General features: G+C 61.2%; 1 protein-coding gene across 5 annotated transcripts in view; it reads right to left on the reverse strand.

Moving 5' to 3' along the window:
• Positions 1-19,847, reverse strand: part of PACS2 (phosphofurin acidic cluster sorting protein 2) — a 70,065-nt gene that overhangs the window by 3,955 nt on the left and 46,263 nt on the right. For 3 of the 5 annotated variants that reach the window (XM_087447797.1, XM_087447796.1, XM_004434324.3), the window contains 16 exons: positions 19,315-19,374; positions 15,967-16,124; positions 13,997-14,087; positions 13,588-13,662; positions 12,893-13,035; positions 11,110-11,242; positions 10,695-10,799; positions 10,417-10,523; positions 9,773-9,927; positions 9,095-9,205; positions 8,519-8,627; positions 3,600-3,642; positions 2,048-2,090; positions 1,596-1,731; positions 466-692; positions 114-227 (listed from right to left, as the gene is read on the reverse strand). In XM_087447797.1, the coding sequence (XP_087303923.1) occupies positions 114-227; positions 466-692; positions 1,596-1,731; positions 2,048-2,090; positions 3,600-3,642; positions 8,519-8,627; positions 9,095-9,205; positions 9,773-9,927; positions 10,417-10,523; positions 10,695-10,799; positions 11,110-11,242; positions 12,893-13,035; positions 13,588-13,662; positions 13,997-14,087; positions 15,967-16,124; positions 19,315-19,374 (1,810 nt within the window). The other 2 variants (XM_087447798.1, XM_087447799.1) reach the window with 2 other exon arrangements.

Raw genomic sequence — 19,847 nt, forward strand, 5'->3', positions numbered from 1 at the left:
ACAGAAGAACCCACAGGACCTTGGGTCAAAGACCCACCTCCCCAAGGGTTCCCCACTGAGGGAAGGACATCTGACAAGTGACCTCCCGTGAGTGCCGGGAGGCCCGCGCTCACCCCGCAGCATGTTCTGCTGGTGCTTGGCCGTGCAGATCAGGCGGCTGATGCCCTCGATGCACTGGCTTTTGGACTCCACGTCCTTGTCCTTGGTTTTCTTGGGCAAAAACATCACTAGGAGGGAAAGGGGCTGTGCTGTCCTGAGGCTCCTCAGGGCCCGGGGAGGGGGCTGCCGGGCTCAGCCCTTGGACCCCTGCTCGCCCGGGATGCCCACTTTCTGCTGTGACTGAGGCCACCTGCCCTCCCACCCGCCCATGTGGCCTCTGCTCGGGGCTCTGGTCCAAAGCGGCCCCCACACCTGCATGGCCGCCCCTCGAATGTCCCAGCAGTCAGCCCGCCACCCCCACCTCACCCTTCTTGTTCTTCTCCTTGGTGACCACGGTCATGGACATGGTGGGCGTGGCTGCGGCCTCGCCACTGCTGGGCAGCCTGCTGACCTGGAGAGACCGGAAGGTGCACTTGAGCGTGTTTTTGGTGGCAGGCAGGTCCTTCTTCTCTGCATCTCTCTTCCTGTCTGCGGGCGGGGCTGCCGTCCAGTAATCCACCTGCAGCCCCATCAGCTCAGCGCCGATGCCCTGGCTGTGAAAGCAGAGGGAGGCTCACCCTCTGTCCTGGTCGGTGACGGGGGTGTCCCTGTGGCTGGCACAGGTGAGGAGGTGCCAGCTGGTGCCTGTGCTGCCCGACTTAGGGGAATGCTACAGTGGCTGGCCAGCCGAGGGGAGCCTGGAGCCGGGAGCCCACTGTGGGGCCGTCCCTGGTCTCCTGAGACAGCCCAGTCTGTGCCTGTGGCCCTGGCATAGTCGCGATGCTGGGGTCACCCAGGAGCACCCAGGCCTGCTGCCCTCCTGCTCTCCCAAGCTGCCCCTTTGAGCTTGGAGGGCCCAGGTCAACCAGCCTGTCAGAGGTGCAGCCCATGGGAGTTAGGGGAGCCCTGCAACATGGCCCACGAGGGTGCACTGACCCCCCAGACCCCACAGCAGTGTTGTTGGGGGAGTTCTGGTCACAGAAGCAGCCAAGAGGGGCTGCTGACCAGCCACCCGTTGTCTTCTACACCTTCTCTCCATGTCTCAGTTTCCAAACCCCCGTCTATGTGCAGGGCACACCCACCTGTTTACTCTCTGTGGTTTCCGTCCCCAGGGCACTGGGGAGATACCAGGCCAGGATCTGGCCATCCCCCAAGTCTGCTGCGCCCACCACTCCCACTGGGCGTCCTTGTCCGAGTGGCCCGTGTCCTCTTGGTGCTCTGGTCAACACCGTGCCCTCCCCAAGACCACTCTGAGCACAGCCTTCAGCACGTCCCTCAGCTTCCTGGTACCCCAGGGATGTGGCCAGTGACCACGAGTAACTACCAGTGTTCTCTAACTCGAGTCCCTGCTGCGTTGGGGCATGGACGACATGAGTCAGGTGGGCAGCACGTCCAGGGAGTGGGGGTGGGGCGCCTGGACCAGTAAAGCAGGAGTCTGCCCCTCGTGGCTGCATTACCTGGGGGAGGACAGGCCCCCGCTCACCGACGGGGAGGAGGGCGGGGTGGGCGAGGCCTCCTTGGCCGCAGGAGACGTGGACGGTGGGGTGGATGAGAGCACACTGGAGCCCGAGGGGGCCGCGTCATCCGAGTCGCCTTCGGGAAGGAGTCAGGGTCAGCACTGAGCTCGCCTGCTGCTCTGCCCCTGGAGCAGCCCTGGGCCCTCCAGACCAGGACGCGGCAAGGAGGCTGGGCAGCCCGCAGGCTGGGGAGGAGGGGCCAGGCCTCTTGTGGCAGGGCCGCCCCATCCGCGTGAGCAGAAGCACTGCAGCGAGGTATGGACTGTGGGGCAGGGGCGTCCCCCCACCACCGAGACGTGGCCCTGCTCTCAGACCCCACAGAGGCCGGCATGCTGGGGGCCGCCCCTGCCCTCCCTGCGCCCTGGCCCTGAGGATGGGGAAGACAGGGTTACCTGACGTGGCGGAGGACGGTTCCACTATTCCAACCTTTACCACCTGGAAAGCAACGGGAGGCTGGCTGGCAGTGGCATGGGGTTACGACCAGCCCCACCATGCATGCCGGGGCTCCAGATCCAGGCAGCGCCCTGTCTTCCTGCTGCCCCCCGGCCGCCATGCCCCCTCCCACAGGAACTCCTGGGGGGGAGCTGGGTCCCAGCCCCTCCTGTCCGTGGGGCAGAGCTGAGCTCAGGGTGGCCACTGCCCAGGTGGTCAGCCATGGCACGGCCACGGCGAGGGACCCTCCCCTGCAAGGGGCATATTTGGGAGACTCCCTCGAGTTGCACAGCTTTGTGGCTTCCTGCACTCCCGGGAGGGAGGCACAGGCCCCACGGGGTCCACAGCTGCCAGCTGGCCCCTGGCCTGGCCCCGAGCTACAGCCAATACTCAGGATGCACATGGCCTCCAGCAGGAGGGATGTGCCTCTCCCAATGGCCGAGCCTCTCGGCCCCCTCAGCAAACTGTGAGCCTGCGTGACTGGTGAGACCCGGGCGTGGACAAGATTGGGGCACTGGTGTGAGGGAGCCCTGCCCAGCGAGGGACAGAGGTGCCCAGGGGTCTGCACCAGGCACGTGGCTCAGGCAGGTGCTGCTCGAGACCCCCGTGTGGGCTGATGGGGGTCCAGACCTGTGCTGACTGGTAGGGGAGCTATGAAAAGTTAAAGTGAATTACAACAGCTACTCATGCCTCAGTCATGTGGTGGCATTTCAAGTGTCCACGGGGGGCTTGTTGCTGTGGATCCATCAGCACAGGCCCTCCTGTCACTACAGAAGGTTCCACAGGACAGGCTGCTCCGGACTAATTCCCTCCCAGGAAGGCTGGCAGCTGCCCCACACACCTGACTAGGATAAACCGAGGCCTAGAGGCCCTGCTCTGCCAGATGGCCCCATCGGCCAGGTTGCCTATGGCTCTCACAGCAGGCGCCCCGGCTGGAGGCCTCGCAGTGGGATAACAGGCTGTGAAAACGCGGGTGGAAGAGGGACAGCCACCCAGCTGGCACAGAGCAGCCCTTAATCCTGGTGTGGGAGATGGAAAACCTCCCAATTTACAGGCAAAATCCCAGCTGAGCAAGCTGGATAGGAAGTACCCCTTCCTATCCTGTAGGTCCTAAGGGACAGAGACACCTCTACCCCACTGGGTGGGACCTGCCCTGAGGCCCTGCACCCCAGCCACCTGCCTGCAGAGCCGAGTCTGACATAACGGAACTCACTCCCCAGCGGGCAGTCTGCTTCCACGTGTCAGTACCCAAGCAGGGCTGGGGACACTGATATCCCCTGGGCCACCCCCCACTCAACACGGGAAAAAACAATGAGCTTTAAGATGGGAGGGATTTAGAGGCAAGTCCTCAGCTCAGACTGGTAAAGAAAGTTCTGGAATATATCAAATTAATGCAAAAACAGACTGATTATAACAGACGTTTGGGCAGGTTAATAGTTTCCCAAGCAGGTAAAGCCAGCCAAATGCAGGAATGCTTTCAGCAAGTCAGCCGCCCCTCAAAGAGGTACTCACCCCAACGAAGGGAATGAACTTCTGAGAGGACTCCTCGTCAGGGCTGAGAACAAGGACACAGACAGTTAGCCATTCCTTCAGGGGAGAGCATCGGGGCCAAGGGCCAGCTCTCCCCTGGCCTCCCAGCCCTGCCTGCCCCAGGCCACACCCATGCCATGCCCACGTGCATCCCGGCCTGGACCACCGGACCCGGATCCCTTCCAGCGTGACCGGAAGGGCAAACATTTCTCTGCGCTGGAGGTCAAGAGGCCAGTAGGGAGCGAGAGGCTGGTGGGGGCAGCTCAGAGAGGAAGGGTGGGAGTCGCAGCCTCCTGGAAGAATTTGCTTTTCCATCCCAGGTTGCTGGTGCACGAGGCACGAGCCCAGCCCCGACAGCCTTTCCGCTAGCCCTGCAAGCCAGCTCGTTCCCTAGAGAGAGGCTTGCTGTGTGTGCCTCCAGGCCCCCCCGGGAACAGTCTGGGCCTCCTCCAGTAAGTGGTGGTGACTGCCCCAAAGCCAGGACGTGGAGGTTTTCTCCCAGTCTGGGTAAAGTCAGTGGCAACTAGAGAGGCGAGGCGGGGAGGGCCCTTGGTGATGGGGTACACATGCCACGTTCTAAGAGAGCGACGCCCCCAGAGCAGCCCGAGGCAAGACGGAGGCTCTCCGGGCCGTGCTGCTGCAGTCAGCTGACCGCTGCATGATGAACAGCGGACATTGCGTCCGGACCTTGCTCTGCACAACGTCTGGCAGAACCGCGGCCTCCCTGGGATCGCCAGTCACAACGCATCCTGGGTGAAGGCATCGAGTGTCCGAGGGCTCTCGGTGGGGGCTGAGGGGACGCAAACCCCTCCTTGTCTTCCTCCTCCGAGGCACGTGGCCCAGGTGGGGTGGTTCCTGCAGCCCATCTCTGCAGCAGGCTGCCCACTGCCTGGTCTCCACCTTGGCCTAGGTTGTGGCTCAAGGGCTCTCCCGCAGGACTCGAACACGAGGCTCCATCGGCCACTGGAAGAGATCTCCTTCCCGGCCTCTGGGAAGGTCCACAGGACAGGGCCAGTCCTGAGCCTTCTGTCCCTCCCATAGCCTCAGGGGACGGAGGTGCCTCCTCGCTCCTACTTCCTTGGTTGGTGGCGTCCACCTGGCTGAGGGCCTACCTCTCTGGGCCATTCTCCCAGCTCCGCGTCCTCTGTGTCATTTCCCCAGCCGCAGAGCCCGAGGCCAGAGAACGACTGTTCTGCAGATGGCTCTGCACATGCACACTGTGCAGGGGAGCAGCTGCTGAGCCCATGTGCTGGCCTGAGGGGTATCACCAGGCACAGGGTCATTTGGGGAGAAGCCCCTGCAGCAAGCAGACCTGGGGGAAGGCGCCACGGGCCCAGCTCAGCCGCCCTCCCTGAGCACCAGCTCCTGGCCAGCAGCCTCGTCTCCCCAGAGCCCTGCAGGCCCCGCCTCTTTGCCCCTGGTGACAGAGGCCTGCACCTGGCCAGCACTCCCGACAAAGTGTGCCCATCACCTGGACAAGTGGCCTTCGCCCAGGGGCCAGCACAGAATGCAGTGTGTAGCTGCCTAAGGCTGGTCCTGGCAGGAGGTTCTGCCCTGTGCCCTGCGCCACAGCACCCATGTAAGGAGACAGCGGCTGGCAGGACTGGCCCTCCCCAGGTGCCACCTGGACCTGGGGACCCGCGGTCTCCACCCCAGCACCGCCCATCCCACCCTTGCAGAAGACTCAGCAAGTGTCTTTGGATGAAAGAACCTACAGATTCAGTCTGTCCCACTGAAAACAACCAAACTCCCAGCCTTTCCCTCCTTTCCCTGGGAAATACTATTGAAAACTTTCTCCTTTTTTCCATTTCAAATAATAAAGCAACTGAATCCTGTGCCCACATCTGCTTCTGCATGCGAGGTGGCACAAGGCAGGCGGTCCTCGTGGGGTCCCCGGCCCAAAGGGCCACCCACCCTCAGCGAGCCACTGCCCCCCGTGACCCTCCCCACGACCAGGACGCAAGGGGGCAGACAAGGGTCGACATTCAGAGACGCCACAAGGGATGCTGCTGGGACTCGAAGCTAAGCTGTGCCTCTGGGCCATGCAGACAACGCCAGCACTGGATAGGTGCCCAGCGTGACAGGGGTGACACCAGCTTGCTCCTGAGATCCCTTTACCTGATCCCTGGAGGCAGAGGGGCACACACGTGTTCTTGGCGGGGGCAGCAGTCAGAACTAAGGCTCACCCCGCGGCTCCAGGGCGAGGACCCCGAGTCTGGCTCATGAGACCTGAATATGGGGGCAACAGAAACTGCAGGGGCGTGATCCACATGGCCCGGACCTAGGGGCACTGAGTGTCCCTGTCAGAGCTGCCTGGGGGAGCTGCCGGGGCCGCACCCAGCAGGTGGGCAGGGACCAACAGCAGGATCTGACCTCAGGATCTGACCTCAGGGGTCTGACCTCAGGCCGGGCGCTGGGTGCCATGTAGACAGGACCCTCCCTGTAGATGCTCTCACAGAGGGGGCTGGGCTGGAGAGGGCAGGGGCCAAGAGGGCCGTGCCCACTGCCCACACTCTCCTGGGTCTCCTGAGCCCTCTGGGTGGACAGAAAGGCATTCTCTATCAGAGCAGGCAGAGGCTGACATGCTGACCTCCCAGCCCTAGGCTCCCAGGGTAGCCAACACGCTGGGCCTTCACAGGGCTCCATCCAGGGCATCAGAGCCCCCAACCAGGGCACTGGTGTCACCACTGTCACGTAGGAGTGGGGGCAGGAGGCACAGAGTCTCCTAAAGCCCCGGGTGCTGCTCAGACAGGCCGACGGCGGGAGAGACGAGAAGCTGCGGCCAGGCAGTGAAGCCTGCTGCGGGCTCCTTGAGCCCCAGCGGATGCACGGGGAGCAGACGCCACACGCCTGGAGGACGGCTGAGGTCAGCGGGCACACACGGCTGGTCTTTCTCTAGCTCGCTAAGGCTTGTTTAGCAGGACAGTCATAGGGGCTCAGACTCCTCCTCCTGGTCTGTCCCAGGGCCCAGCAAGAAGGCGCCCTGGGACCCAACAACCCTGCCCTGGGGGCCTCTCTCAGGAGGCTAAATAACCCAACACCAGGGTGGAACAGCACCCCGAGGGAGAGATCAATGGGCAGGACATCGGGGCAGGAAGGGGGGACCCCACGTGAAAGGCCAGCTCTGGGGGCGCCCAGGTTTGGCTCTCAACACACAGATTTTCAGAGAGCAGAGCCATCTCGGGGGTGAAAAGCCTTCACCCGCACGTGGGGGTCTCAGCAACCTGGCCACTGTCCAGGTCAGCCACGAAACTCGGCTGGGAAAAACCCTCTGTGCCTCTCTGCCACCCCAGGTGCAGGGGTGGGAGCTGGGCTCCAGGTGTAGCGGGCTCCAGCTGGCCGCTGACCGCTGCATCACCCCAGGCAAGCTCCCCATCCTCTCTTGCCTTGATGCCCCATGTGTAGAGTCAGCATTAATGCCGTCCTCCGAGGGCTGTTAGCATGTGAGCCGGGTTACTAAACACACCATGCTGGGAACAAAACCCGCACGACACAAGTGTGGCGTCAGCGGTCAGTGGTCGGCGCTCGTGGTGCGATCCCAGGCACCTGCTTCTAATTTAAGAGGTAGCGCCACCCGTGGCTTCAGAAACACAGACACTCATGGAGGGGCTAAATCTGGCCACTTACACCAAAACTCTGAACTCACACAGACAAGAGAGAGCCTGCCCGGCCTGACCTCCAGGTGCAGGGCTCTGGGGTCATCAAACACGGGTCGGGGCTGAGAGCGCTGGCCTGGCTCGGCACCAGCCTGGCTGTTGCTCTCCTGACTCGGTGGGAGCCTGACGGAGCGCCACCTCCCCTGACTCCCAGCAGGAAGCAGGCAGGAGGGACAGTGAATCTGAGGGTGGTGGCCCTTTGGGGACGCACCCACACCTGCTGACACTGCTAAACAGCCCTAAAGACCAGCCCGGGGACAGAAGGGGCGCAGACCCAGAGACAGCGGTACCTGAGGGTAAAGTCAAAGTGAAAGTTCTTTCTCCTATCAGAAAGCAAGCCAGCGAAAGAGAAAACAGACACATCATCACACGCTCCGAGCCACGACGCGCCTCGTGCCTGGCACCTCTGGCAGAGGCTCCGGCCCAGGGACGGCATGCCCCGGCGCGAGGAAGAATCGGGCTGTGAGCTGGTCCGGCTGCACTTCGCAGACGCTCTGACTTAATCTTGATCTCCTGCTCGAGGTGAGACTCATACATCCCCGAGACGGGAGCAGAGATGCTTCACTTTGTCTGACTGGCTACTGTCCGCCTCTTCCGGCCCTTCCACCTCACTCCCCTGCGCTGGCTGGCCTTTACCTACCCAGGACTCCCCAGAGGGGCTGCCATGTCCAAGGCCTGGCCAAGAAGGGGCCACAGCTCCATCCCCCCTGGGCCAGGCAGCTGGACCTCCCCCGACCTTGGCCCCCAGTCCAGGGCTCCCGACTGCCATCCTGCTCTGGGCAGAGGAAGACTGTGTCTCCTGGCCGGGAAGCCCAGAAAGCTGAGGGAGTGTGAGCCTGGGTTCCAGTGAGCAGGTCACTGCTAGGGGCTGGGCACCCTGACAACTGTTCCTGTAACTTTGTTACAGGCAATTCCAAATGTACAAAAACACAGAGAAAACACGACAGTTTACTCTAACTCTGCTTTGCGGTCAGTGAAGGGTCCTTTGTTGAAGAGGACCAGGAGCTGCCTGGCTCACCCAGCTTGGGCTCCATCCAGTGACCCACCAGGCTTGCCCACACCATCCCATGGCGCCCCCAACGTGCCACCCGAGGAGCTGGGACACAGGCCACCTGGGCTAAGACCAGCCGTGGGCAGGGAGGCCCACAGAGGGATGGCAGCTATGGGTGGCCTGCGTCTGCAGCACAGGCTGGGTGCCTTCTTGCCCCCCAGCACCCCTCCCAGGCCCGGGGCCCAACGAGGTACCTCTTCTGCTTGTAGGTCAGCATGGCCTCTGCAATAGGCAGCTGGTGGGCACAGTTGGCCCCCGAGATGTACTGCGTGATTCTCGACACGATGTCTGGCGTGTCCTGCACTGCATGAGGAGGAGGCCGGCTGGGGTCCGTGGGGCGCTGTGCTTGGCCCCACTCCACCTCTGCTTCCCTGAGGCTGCTCAGCACCCTGAGTCCAGGAGCAGCGGCCATGCTGGGGGCAGCTGAGGGCCCCTGTGCCCTCCACCCTCATGGGGTCCTGGGTGAGGGCAGCAAGGCCTCTTCAAACCCTGAAGAGCCCTTCCTCAGGGCCCGGGGCCCCGCCCCTCCCAGCCTAGCCCCCTGGCCACCAACAAGCTCTGTGGCTCGCAGTGGGCAGAGGGAAGTATCTGGGCAGAGGTCCCGCTGGCCCTGTCTGCTGACCCCCCCAGGCACTCAGGCACAGCCAGGGCCTGAGAAAGAGGCTAGCACATGGGGGTCTCGTCTCAGGGGGAAACGATCCTTCCTCTAATGGAGGTGTGGTGGTATGGACACAAGGGCGGCCCCCCAAGCCGTGTGCACTGGGCCTCACCGGCGCTCTGGGCCTCCAGCTTGTTGAACAGGTCTCTCCAGGCCAGGTCCTGGAAGAAGTTGTTGTAGCGGTAGTCAACGGAGCCCAGGTATCTGGCTACGGGGTGGGAGCCTGCGAGCCAGGGGAGAGCGTCAGGGCATGCAGACCCCACACCCACAGCTCTGCCTCCCTGACAACTCCAGCTCCGGTCCTGATGACAGCAGCTTTGCCGCAGCCTCGGCAGACAGCGGCCACGCTGTCCTGCAGACCACAGAGGGCGCGGGGACGCCAGTGCGTCTCGCGCTGTAGGGAATCTGCTCTAGGACTTCACTTTCTAGGTTGAGGCTTACAGATTCGTTTTACGTAAAATGAACTGTGTAAACCAAAAAATGAACAGGGTTCAAGGACACAGGATTTTGATAATTTTAAAGGACTAATAGCTACCCCTGCTTTGCATTTCTGACAACAGAAATCACAACTGGCACCGAGTCATACTGACAACTGACTGCACCGAGAGGGGACGCCCGGCACAGGCACCTCAGAGGGCGGGCGGCTTTGTTCTCCCACCAGCATGGCAGCTTTGGGACCACCACGCTGCTGCTTCTACAGTTAGACTCAGCACCCCTGCATGCACAAGGCCGCGGTGTCTGGTGTCTAAGGCCCGTGGTGTCTGGTGTCAGGATGCCGCCCAGGCCTCACCCAGGGGGATGACGAGGAAGCGCATGTAGCCCAGCCAGTCTGGGGTCTTGTGGGACAGCTGCTCCACGAAGAGCCGCAGGATGGCGCTGAGGTAATGCTGCGCACCCGCCACGGCGATCTTCACAGGCGTCGGGGGCTGCGAGTTGCAGTTGCAGCTGCGTCCGTGGCAGGATGGAGGGGACAGACGCCTCAGGGAACCATCCCCGCCGCGAGGACACCCTCCCCAAGCCGTGTGAGGCCCCAGAGCCCAGGGCGCACAGCTCAGGACAGCAGTGAGCGCTGCACTCCTGCTCCCCCCAACTCAGGCCTCTCCGCCTGGACGGAGCTGCAGCTGCTCACGGGTGGATGGAGCCGCCGAAACCCAAGCCTCTGACAGCAGAGCCCTAAGCCTCACCCGGGCAGCCACCAGAGGCTGCTTCTCCGCCAGCGGCCCCCAGTGCCGCGGGAACTCCGCCTGGGCCGCTGCTCCCCCGCCCACCCGGATCCGGATCCGGAGAAAAGAAAGGAGAGTGGTGCCTCTGGGTCGAGGCCTGGAATCCGCCATAGCCCCCAAGACGGAACCACAGGCCAGGCTGGAGTGCAGGGACCCTGACAAATACCCAGGCAGCGATGCCATTCGGCGGCCGGGAAGGCGCGGGACTCACTATCTCTGTATCCGCGAGACAATGGTGCTGAAGGCGGCCTGGACGTCCGCCGCGGAGCACGTGCACACCACGGGGAGCGTGTGCCGCTGCAGGACGTCCGAGAGGAACTGAAGGCAAGGGCAGCGGTGAGCACAGAGCCGCTACCACCCAGCCTCACTGGTGACCTTGTGGTGGACAGAGATCCACACCCACAGGCTGGCCGGACCCCACCCCACCACCCACCCCCTGCCATGTCCCCCCACTCCACCCTGCAGGGAGGAAGCCCCGCCCCTCCCCACCTGCCCCTGCCAGTCGGAGGTGTTGACGAGGATGATGTTTTCAGGGAGCTGGTCGTCGGAGATGAGGATGTGGTTTAACTGGTCATACACGGTCTTCCTGGGGATCTGGAGACACAGGGCCCGTCTACACAGGGTGGGAGGGGTACTGTGCCCGCCCCCCTTGCCTGCCCAGCTGGCCCCACGGCCCCAGCAGTCGCCCAGGAGTGGGCAGGAACTCGGCTTTGCTTGGGACAGAGGCCATCACAGCCCACGAGGCAGCAGGGCTGCCCGGGACCAGGGCGGCTGGCACATAGGCAGCGCATTGTCCGAAGAAGCCCTCCCAGTAACAGGCTGTCCTCACCCTTGAGCTGCCCAGCACTGGGTCGGTCCTGGGGTGACCACCCACCTCGACCCCCGCCCTCCCTGGCGCCCGCACCTGCAGCTGGCTCCGTGTGTCTGGGCAGCGCTCATTGTCCAGACTGTTTGCCCGCTCGTTCTGCGGCCGTGCTGGCTGCCGCTCCTTCAAGGATGTGCTCCGGCCCCGGCGGCCAGCCTGCTTCCCCTCGGACCTGTGGGGCACCAGAACAGGCTGGAGCAGGCCCACATGCTCACTGCCCTGGGGAAGGGGGCCACTCAGTGGTAGAGGCAGCCAAGGATGGTCACAGTGTCACCTGATGGGCATTGGGGCCACAAGCCACGCAGAGCCCACTGACCCCAGAGGGCGTGGCAATAGTGGCCCATGACCGAGCTTGCACCCCGGCCCCACAGTGTCCTGAATAAGACCCCACACATGGCTCCATTTCCTCGTCATCAAGCTGGGCGGACGACAGGAGGACCTCAGGGACACCTATGAGGACTGAGACCCCCACCCTGGGACAAGCCGGGTGCAGGCCAGTGCCCAGCAACCTGGCCCTCAGAGTGACCACTCCCAGCCCTGCCACAGACCCCTGTGCGCCCCCACCAGGTAAATGTCAGCACCCATATCCACTGCTTCCAGAAAAATCTTGACCATCACAGAAACAAAACCGAGACCCATGGAATCAGGTAGCTGATGTGCCTGTCCCGCTGGCTCTCACGGCCGGGGCGGGAGCTCCCACCAGGTGACAAGCTAGTATTGAGGGTTCAGTACGGAACGAGGGGTCAATGCTGGGTTTCGTTTCTCTTCTCTGTGAATGATTCGCACGGGGTGGCAGGGTGGCCAGTGGGCAGCGTGGGCTGATCCGTGGGGTGAAGGGCTGATGTGGAGGCCACACCCACACTTGGCACCCGTGCTTTAAAACGGGGGCGTAAGGCCTGATGCAACACGCAAGTGCCAGCTGCAGGGACCGCAGCCCCGGGAGAGTGGCAGGGGCGCCCACGCCACCTCTGCTGTTCCTCCAGGGGCTGGCCACCCCATGGAAGGTCACAGGCCAGCGAGCCCAGCAACGGGGTGGAAACCGCGGCCCTGGCACAGTGGTGGGCCAACCTCAGCAGGGAAGGGCAACCACACACGAGGGCACAGAGGGTGGCCAGGCAAAGGCGGGTGCCCAGGGAAGGCGCAGCAGAGCTGGGGCCAGAGGGCACCCCAAGCAGGGCTCTGAGACGGCCGGGGTCTGACCAAGACACCAGTGGGGTGGGGCCCCGTGAGAGGCTCTGAGGGAGCATGCTCCCCCAGGAAACCACCTGAGTCACTGCAGCTCAGACCCTCCCCTCTGATGCATCACTCACTCAACATCGTGACCTACTCTGGGAGGCAGGGGCCTTGGGACCCCCGGGCCACCCGGCAGAGCTCCTGTGTTGGACTCAGCACCACTCCTCGAGGGCTGCTGTGCTTGCCCTCACCAGGCACTGGCCCGGCTGCCCCCGGAGCCTTGCCCGTGGGCTCAGCAGGGCACACTCTACCTACACTGGTGCCTGGCGCCACTGGAGCAGACAGCGCCCAGCACATGCACTGGCCCATGGGGGTGCCAGTTGATGCTGCTGGGTCCAGAAAAATGCAAGACAGGGGCGACAGGGACCTTCCCTGCCCTGGGAGCAGGCAGCCACTCCCTGGCCCCGTCAGATCTGCCAGCAGCTACTTACAAATGGGGGTGTGGGGGTCCAGTGTGGACCTCCGGAGTGAGCCCTGAAAGATTCTCATCTGGCCAGATGGGCCCCGCCCCGACGGGGCGCGCAGACCTCGATTCACGGGTCCCTCCCTCTCACACCCCCTGGCCAATGGCCCCCCAGGCGGCCGTCACCTGGTGGAGGGGATGACGAGAGACTCCGTCTTGGTGATGCGCCCGCTGGGCGGCAGCTTCTCGGTGAACACGTCCAGGGTGGAGGTTTCCACCTCCGTGCTGTCCGAGGGCTGTGCAGGCTGCTCCCCCGGGGTGGGTGTGCTCTGATGGGCAGAGAAGGAAGCTCGTCAGGAACACACTCCCTGCCGGGGATTCCTCCCCGGTGCCCGAACTCTCATACCCCTGGGGCCCCTGGGCTGGTGGCTCCCTGCATGTGGACACACCACACGCTGCCCTGGGGAGCCAAGCTGACCTCGACCTCCAACCACAGGGCTCCAGGTCCTGGCCGCCGTGGGCAGACCAACACCAAACCTCCCCCAAATCTCCCTAAAACTTGCCCCATCGCCCAGGAAACTTTCCTTGAGAACCCCCACACGGGCAGCAGGAGCCAACCAGGTGTTCACCAGGCCTGTGCCTGACTGTGAAGCAGGGGGACACCTGCTGTCCCCCCAGGGCTGGGGTGAATCCAGGAGATCCTGACTGTCTGCCAGGGTGGGGGGAATCCCGGGGGTCTTGACTGTCCCCCCGGGTGGGGAATCCAGGGGGCCCTCATCGTGGCTCTGCGCGCAGTACTGGGTGTGTGATCAGGAGGACCTGCATGTTCAGCCTCGCCCTGCCGTGCTCGAACAAGGGAACGCAGCCCCATGCCTGCTTACAGGGGCCACCGTGTCGGAGACGCTGTCACTTGGCTGCTTGCCTCCCAGGGCCCGTGTCTTCTCAGGCACGTCGGCCTGTATGGATGAGACGGGAACCAGGCTGTGTTCAACAGGGGGCACTAAGGCTGGCTCACCTCTGGGCAGGGGGTCCTGGGCTCGGAGGCGGCCCAGGCAGACTGGCTGAGGTTTTCTAGCCCGTGGGCTCAGGGCCACCCCACCACCGTCACCTGGCAGCAGGCAGGGATTTGGACCACACCGCAAACCCAGGAGCACGCTGAGCTTTTGGTGTGTCCAGCACCGATGTGTAAGCCACCTGAGTGACTCCAACAGACAGAGGGATCAGGGCGGCCCACCCCTTGCCCGAGGACCCCATAGGGAGTACAGGGCTGCCAGGATGCGGGCTGCTCACCGGACTTGGCGGCTCCTTCTGGCTCCGGGCGCTGTGGATGCTCCCGATCTCCGTCTGTGAGCTGGAGTGTGACAGGCCTTCGAAGTACGGCCTGGGTGTTAGGGATGGACAGGGAGGTTATTCTCTAGGACCCTCCCCACACTGAAGGCACAGCCACTGTGCCTGCTAAAGAGGTGATAGCAGAGCAGGCAGGGTCCAGAGAAGTGGCATCGGAAGGCCCCCGTACCACTGCCTGCCCTTGAGAACCTCGGCATGGGAGAGAACACCATGCCGTGTGGCCTGCTGCCCCTCTCAGCTCCTCCACTCGCTCTGAGCTCAGCCGGAGAAGACTTTGTCCCAGAAACCCCATCCTCTCACGGCCTGACGCTGGCCGGCACAGCCAGTGCACACAGTGACGGCTCCACCCAACAGACCATCCAGATGGGGAACCTCGGGACCCACAGCCAGCTTGCAGGAACAGAGGAACACGCTGAACAGTGCCACAAGGGTGCCATCAGCAAGATCCAAGCGAACCCAGGCCAACCAGGCCAAACGTCTGTCCCCAGCAGAGAGAGATGGAAGAGGGGCTGGGGATTACAGATTCAAAGGGACTCGGAAGACGTTTCAAGCTAAGCTGATGGCAGGACTCATGCTGTGTCTGGTGACAGAGCCACGTGGGGATGTAGAAATGTGAGGGTGGGACCACTGTGTGTGGCAGGCAGGACCAGGGCCCTGAGATGCCCATGCCTCACCCCTAGAACTGTGAGCACTAACTGGCCAGGGACTCAGTCTAAATGTGTGGCCAACGTTATGGAGCTGCAGACGGGGATGCCGAGATAACCGTCTGAGTGGACAGAGCAGAGACTCTCCCTGAGTGAAGGCAGGAGGTCAGAGGGGTCCAAAGACTAGGGGGACTTGACCGTGGGGGCTCAGAGGATGGAGGGGCAGGTGAGGAGGGAGCGGAGCCTCTGTCCTGCAGTGGCCTGGCCGAGCCTGGAACGTCGCCCCAGAGCCCCCATGAGGGCATGTGGCCGACACCCTGACCTGAGCGCACGGAGGGACAGGAACAGGGCCGTTCAAGGGAACCGCGCAGGGAGGTTGGGCGGGGACTGGGCATGGGTCTCAGAGGCTGCAATGTGAGCTAGAGGCTGCGTGACGAGGCAGCAAGCACCCCTTTCTTGTGCATGCTCCTCTGTAGCACTTATTTACATTAAAACGCTAAAAACAGAACAAAAGGTGCACAAATCTTCCTGACTCTGACTGCATCTCCCCTCCTCCTCGGCAGCCACGCACTCCTGTCCTGTGGGCTATGCCCTCCAACAGACCGGGGCCTCCCGAGCATGCAGGGCCAAAGCTGCGCGCAGACCTGCGTCCTCTCCTGCCCCAGGCTAGGCCTCAGCATCCCCTGTCACCCTCTCCAGGGCTACCTGTCATCACCAGCCCTGCACACCCAGCTCCTGGGGAGAGGTGCCCGGCAGTGCGGGCTTACTCCTCCCACCTGTGTGACGGGGACGCCCTCTGAGGTTTCAGTGCAGCCCTGGTCTCCCCAGGGACAGAAGAGTCCCCTGGCCCCGCACTCACTGGTCACCCTCCTGTGACGGGTGCCCCACCCGCCCAGCCAGCGCCCTGGGAGAACCCGGTCCCAGCCCACGTCCCCCCCGCCCTGCGCCTGGAGCTCTGGCCTCCCACACACCTTCCTAGTCGCCCTCATCCCTGACACCACGGCCTCTGGCAGGGAAGACCCCAACTGCCTCCTAACTGGTCTCTCTTCGTGCTCCTGACAGATTCCAGAGAGATCTTTCCAGAATGCAAACTTGGTCCAGCCACTTCCCTACCCCTCACCCTCTACAAACCCTGCAGGCTGGACGCCTGTCAGCACCCACAACTCCCGATGTCCCCACCCAGAGCCCACGCCCCAAGGGCCTCCTCTCCCACAAACCTCGTTCCTTCCAGCCCCCACAAGCAGCTGGGCCGGCTGGCGGTGTGCTCACCTGAGCTTTGGCTTGGGGGTGCTGAGGACGCTGTCGTCGTCCTCCATGTCGGGGCCGCTGTCGCTGGGGTTCTCCATGTCCAGCGTGTCGTAAAGAAGGTCCAGGTCCTCCTCCACCTCGGGGACATGCTCCGCAGGGTCCTGCTCTGAGTCCAGGACCTATAGCGAGGTCAGATGTGTGAGGGCCAGCAGGCGGGTCCCCTCGGCAGGCCAGCTAAAGGCCCGGGAAGGGGCGTCTGCGAGACAGACACGAAGGGGCACAGAGCCACCAAGCACCCCTTCTCCAGCACACTCCACCAGTCCAGCTATTCCAGATGTAGGGTGGCCCCCCAGGGACCTCCCGTCGCCCGGGCACTGGGCACGGCTGGCCACTCTTCCCCTGGCCTCCGCTGGCCCTCTCGTGAGCCCGCTGTGGAGGCGTACCATAACACGCAAACGCACCCTTTAGAGTGCAAGGTAGCGCTGCAACAGGCATGGGCGATGTGTGGCCACTACCACAATCCTCCCCAGGGAGTCCTCCTGCCCTCTTGCAGTCCCCCTCCTCCCCAGGCAAGCACTGAAGTGACTTCTGTCCCCATGCGTCCGGCCTTTTCCAGAATGTCATATAAGTGGAACTGCACAGTGTACAGCCTTCTGTCGGGCTCCTCTCACTCAGCACGATGGATTTAAGAGTCATCTGTGGTGTGCTGCATTTGTCAACAGCTCACTCCTTTTCAGCCAGCCCTGGTGGTCTCGTGGTTAAGATTTGGCACTCAACACCTGCCTGTCGGTTGTCATACTGCAGTGGCTGTGTGTGCCTGTGATGCTGAAAGCTCTGCCACCGGGGTTTCCAATACCAGCGGGGTCACCCGTGGTGGCCAGGTTTCAGTGGAGCTTCCAGACTAGACAGACCAGGAAGAAGGACCTGGCCATCCACTTCTGAAAAAATTGGCCATGAAACCCTATGAACAGCAGCAGGGCCTTGTCTGATACAGCATCGGAGGGTGAGAGGATGGCATAAACAGACTGGGCAGCGTTCCCTCTGTTGTCCACAGGGGCGCTAGGAGTCGGGATCCACTTGACGGCAAGATGGACCACAGTGCATCTAACCAACCACCCGTGGACAACACTGGGCCTATTGCCAGTGTTTGCTGTAACAAATGAAGCTCTGTGAATATCTGTGTATCAGTCTTTGTATGGACATGTTTCCATCTCTCAGAGGTAAGCACCCAGGAACGGGATTGCTGGGTGTTCAGCAAGTGTCTAGTTTGTGTATTTAACTTTAGAGGGAGTGCTAGACTGTTTTCCAAAGTGGCTGCACACTTTCACATTCCCACGAGCAGTGTGGGAGGGTTCCAGCTGTTCATCCTCAGCAACACTTGTTATTTTCCATCTTCTCGATCATGGCCACCCTAGTGAATATTAAGTGGTGTCTCACGGTGGTTCTGGTTTGCATTTCCCTGACGACTAGTAATGCCAAGCTTCTTCTCAAAGGCTTACTGGCTGTTTCAGATCTTCTTTTGAGAAAAATGTCTCGTCAGATCATTTGTTCAAGTGTTAAACTAGACAATGAATTTCTTAATGGGGTTGTCTTTTTACTGTTGGGTTGTGTTTTTTTTTGTTTGTTTGTTTTTTGGTGAAGAAGATCAGCCCTGAGCTAACATCCATGCCAATCCTCTTCTTTTTGCTGAGGAAGACCAGCTCTAAGCTAACATCTATTGCCAATCCTCCTCCTTTTCTTCCCCAAAGCCCCAGTAGATAGTTGCATGTCATAGTTGTACATCCTTCTAGTTGCTGTATGTGGGACACCGCCTCAGCATGGCCAGAGAAGCAGTGCATCGGTGCACACCCGGGATCTGAACCTGGGCCGCCAGTAGCGGAGCGCACGCAGTTAACCGCTAAGCCACAGGGCCGGCCCCTGTAAGCGTTCTTTTTATGTTCTGGATACAAGTCCCTTATCAGATATATAATTTGCAAAAACGTTCTCCTGTCTTATGGCTGTTCCATTTTCTTGGTGGCATTACATGGAGCAGAGAAGTTTTAAACATTGATGTGACCCCACTTAGCGTGTTTTCTTTGCTTGCCTGCTCTTTTGGTGTCATATCTAAGAAGCCAACGCCTGACAGAGGTCAAGAAGATTTACTCCCATGTTTTCTCCTAAGAGTTTTATGGTTTTAGCTCTTACATTTAGTCTTTGATCCATTTTGAGTTAATTTTTGTACATGGTGTGAGGTAGGAGTCCAACTTCATTCTTTTGCATGTGGATCTCCAGTTGTCCCAGCACTATTTGCTGAAAAGGCCATTTTTTCCCCATTGAATGGGCCTGGCATCCTTGTTGAAAATCAATTGACTATAAATAGAGGATTTATTTCTGGATTCTAACTCTATTCCATTGATCTATCACACGGTCTTGATGATCGCAGCTTTGTAGTAAGTTTTGAAATTAGAAAGCATGAGTCCTCCAACTTTGTTCTTCTTTCTCAAGATGGTTTTGTTTATTCTGGGTGCCTGGCATCTCCACGTAAGTTTTAGGACTAGCTTGTTGATTTCTGCAGAAGGGGAGCTGGGGATTGGACAAGAATCATGCTGAATCGTAGGTGAATTTGGGGAGCACGGAGGCTGAGGTGCGCCTGTCTCAGCACCAGCATCTGAGAAGAGCAGCTGACCAGCCGCCGCCTCCAAGGGGACAGCCTTCGTGTGTGTGGACGTGTAGCCACCGTTTCCAGGCGGCTCCATGCACTTTGGGTGCTGTGTGATCATGTGTGATGACGACACCTGGGGCTCACATACTTGAACGCCACCTCTCCCAGGTGGGTCCAGAACCTGTAGGCTAATTTTCCTCTGACCCCACTAAAAAAAACCAAGGTATTCTTCTTCTGGTTATAAAAGTTATGCAAACTCATCACATAAAATGTGGAGACCAGAAAAAGCTAAAAGAAGAAATTTTAAAAACAAATGGCATGTTGACAGTGGGGGAGGCTATGCATGGTGACGGGGTATATGAGAACTCTGTACTTTCTGCTCAATTTTGCTATGAACCTAAAACTGCTCTAAAAATAAAGTCAATTTATAAAAAGACACGAAACACAAAAACCCTGGGTCACAACCCCTATAGATGATGACATGTGGCCTTCCTCCCAGTCTGCTCACTGGCACAGATGGCTATCTGAGGCCTCTGCTCGACCCTCAACGTGTCCCTGGGGGGTGGGCACCACCACTAGCCGCTCTTGAGGACAAAGAGGGCGATGCCCAGAAGGCCATGTGGACAGTAAGCGGTAGAGCCAGGACCTGGCCCAGAACTGGCCTCCAGAACCCCCAGCCTGGACGCTTCGCTGTGGGTGTGAGGGGAAGGGGCGGGGGGCCCACTCACCTCGTCTGACACTTTGAACCTCCGCAGCAGCGCCACGACTTTTTGCTTGAAGTTTTGTTGCTGCAAGACAAGCAGGGCAGAGTCACACCCATGGGAGCTGCTTCCCTTAGGAGGACACAGCGAGGCCAGCGCCCCGGGCCCGCGAGTGCGGCCTCGGCAGGAGGGCGGGCTCCACACGCTGTGCCACTTATGAACTCAAACGCAGCTCTCACACGTTGAACAACAGTAAGCATTTTCATGAGCATCTGAAGCCACGGCTGTGGGCAGCCTTAGGAACGGACCCAGGGAAGAGCCCAGAGTCCCAGACCCAGCGAAGGGGAATCAAACGGAGGGCGTGTGCCAACTCTATGGTTCTTCCAGAAACCTCCATGCAGATGAGGCTGCTGGCCCTTCCTGGGCTCAGTGGCCCCTTTCAGAGGCACCACCTCACTCCAGCAGGACGTGGGGGTGGGTAGGGGTGGGCAGAGGGATGGCGAGGGCTCAGTGGAGAGCCCGAGCTCCATCTGTTCCTGGTGCTGCCTGGGCCCACAGAG

Source organism: Ceratotherium simum, chromosome 24, assembly GCF_057802395.1.
Source record: "Ceratotherium simum simum isolate JZ-2026a chromosome 24, ASM5780239v1, whole genome shotgun sequence".
NCBI classification, from domain to species: domain Eukaryota; kingdom Metazoa; phylum Chordata; class Mammalia; order Perissodactyla; family Rhinocerotidae; genus Ceratotherium; species Ceratotherium simum.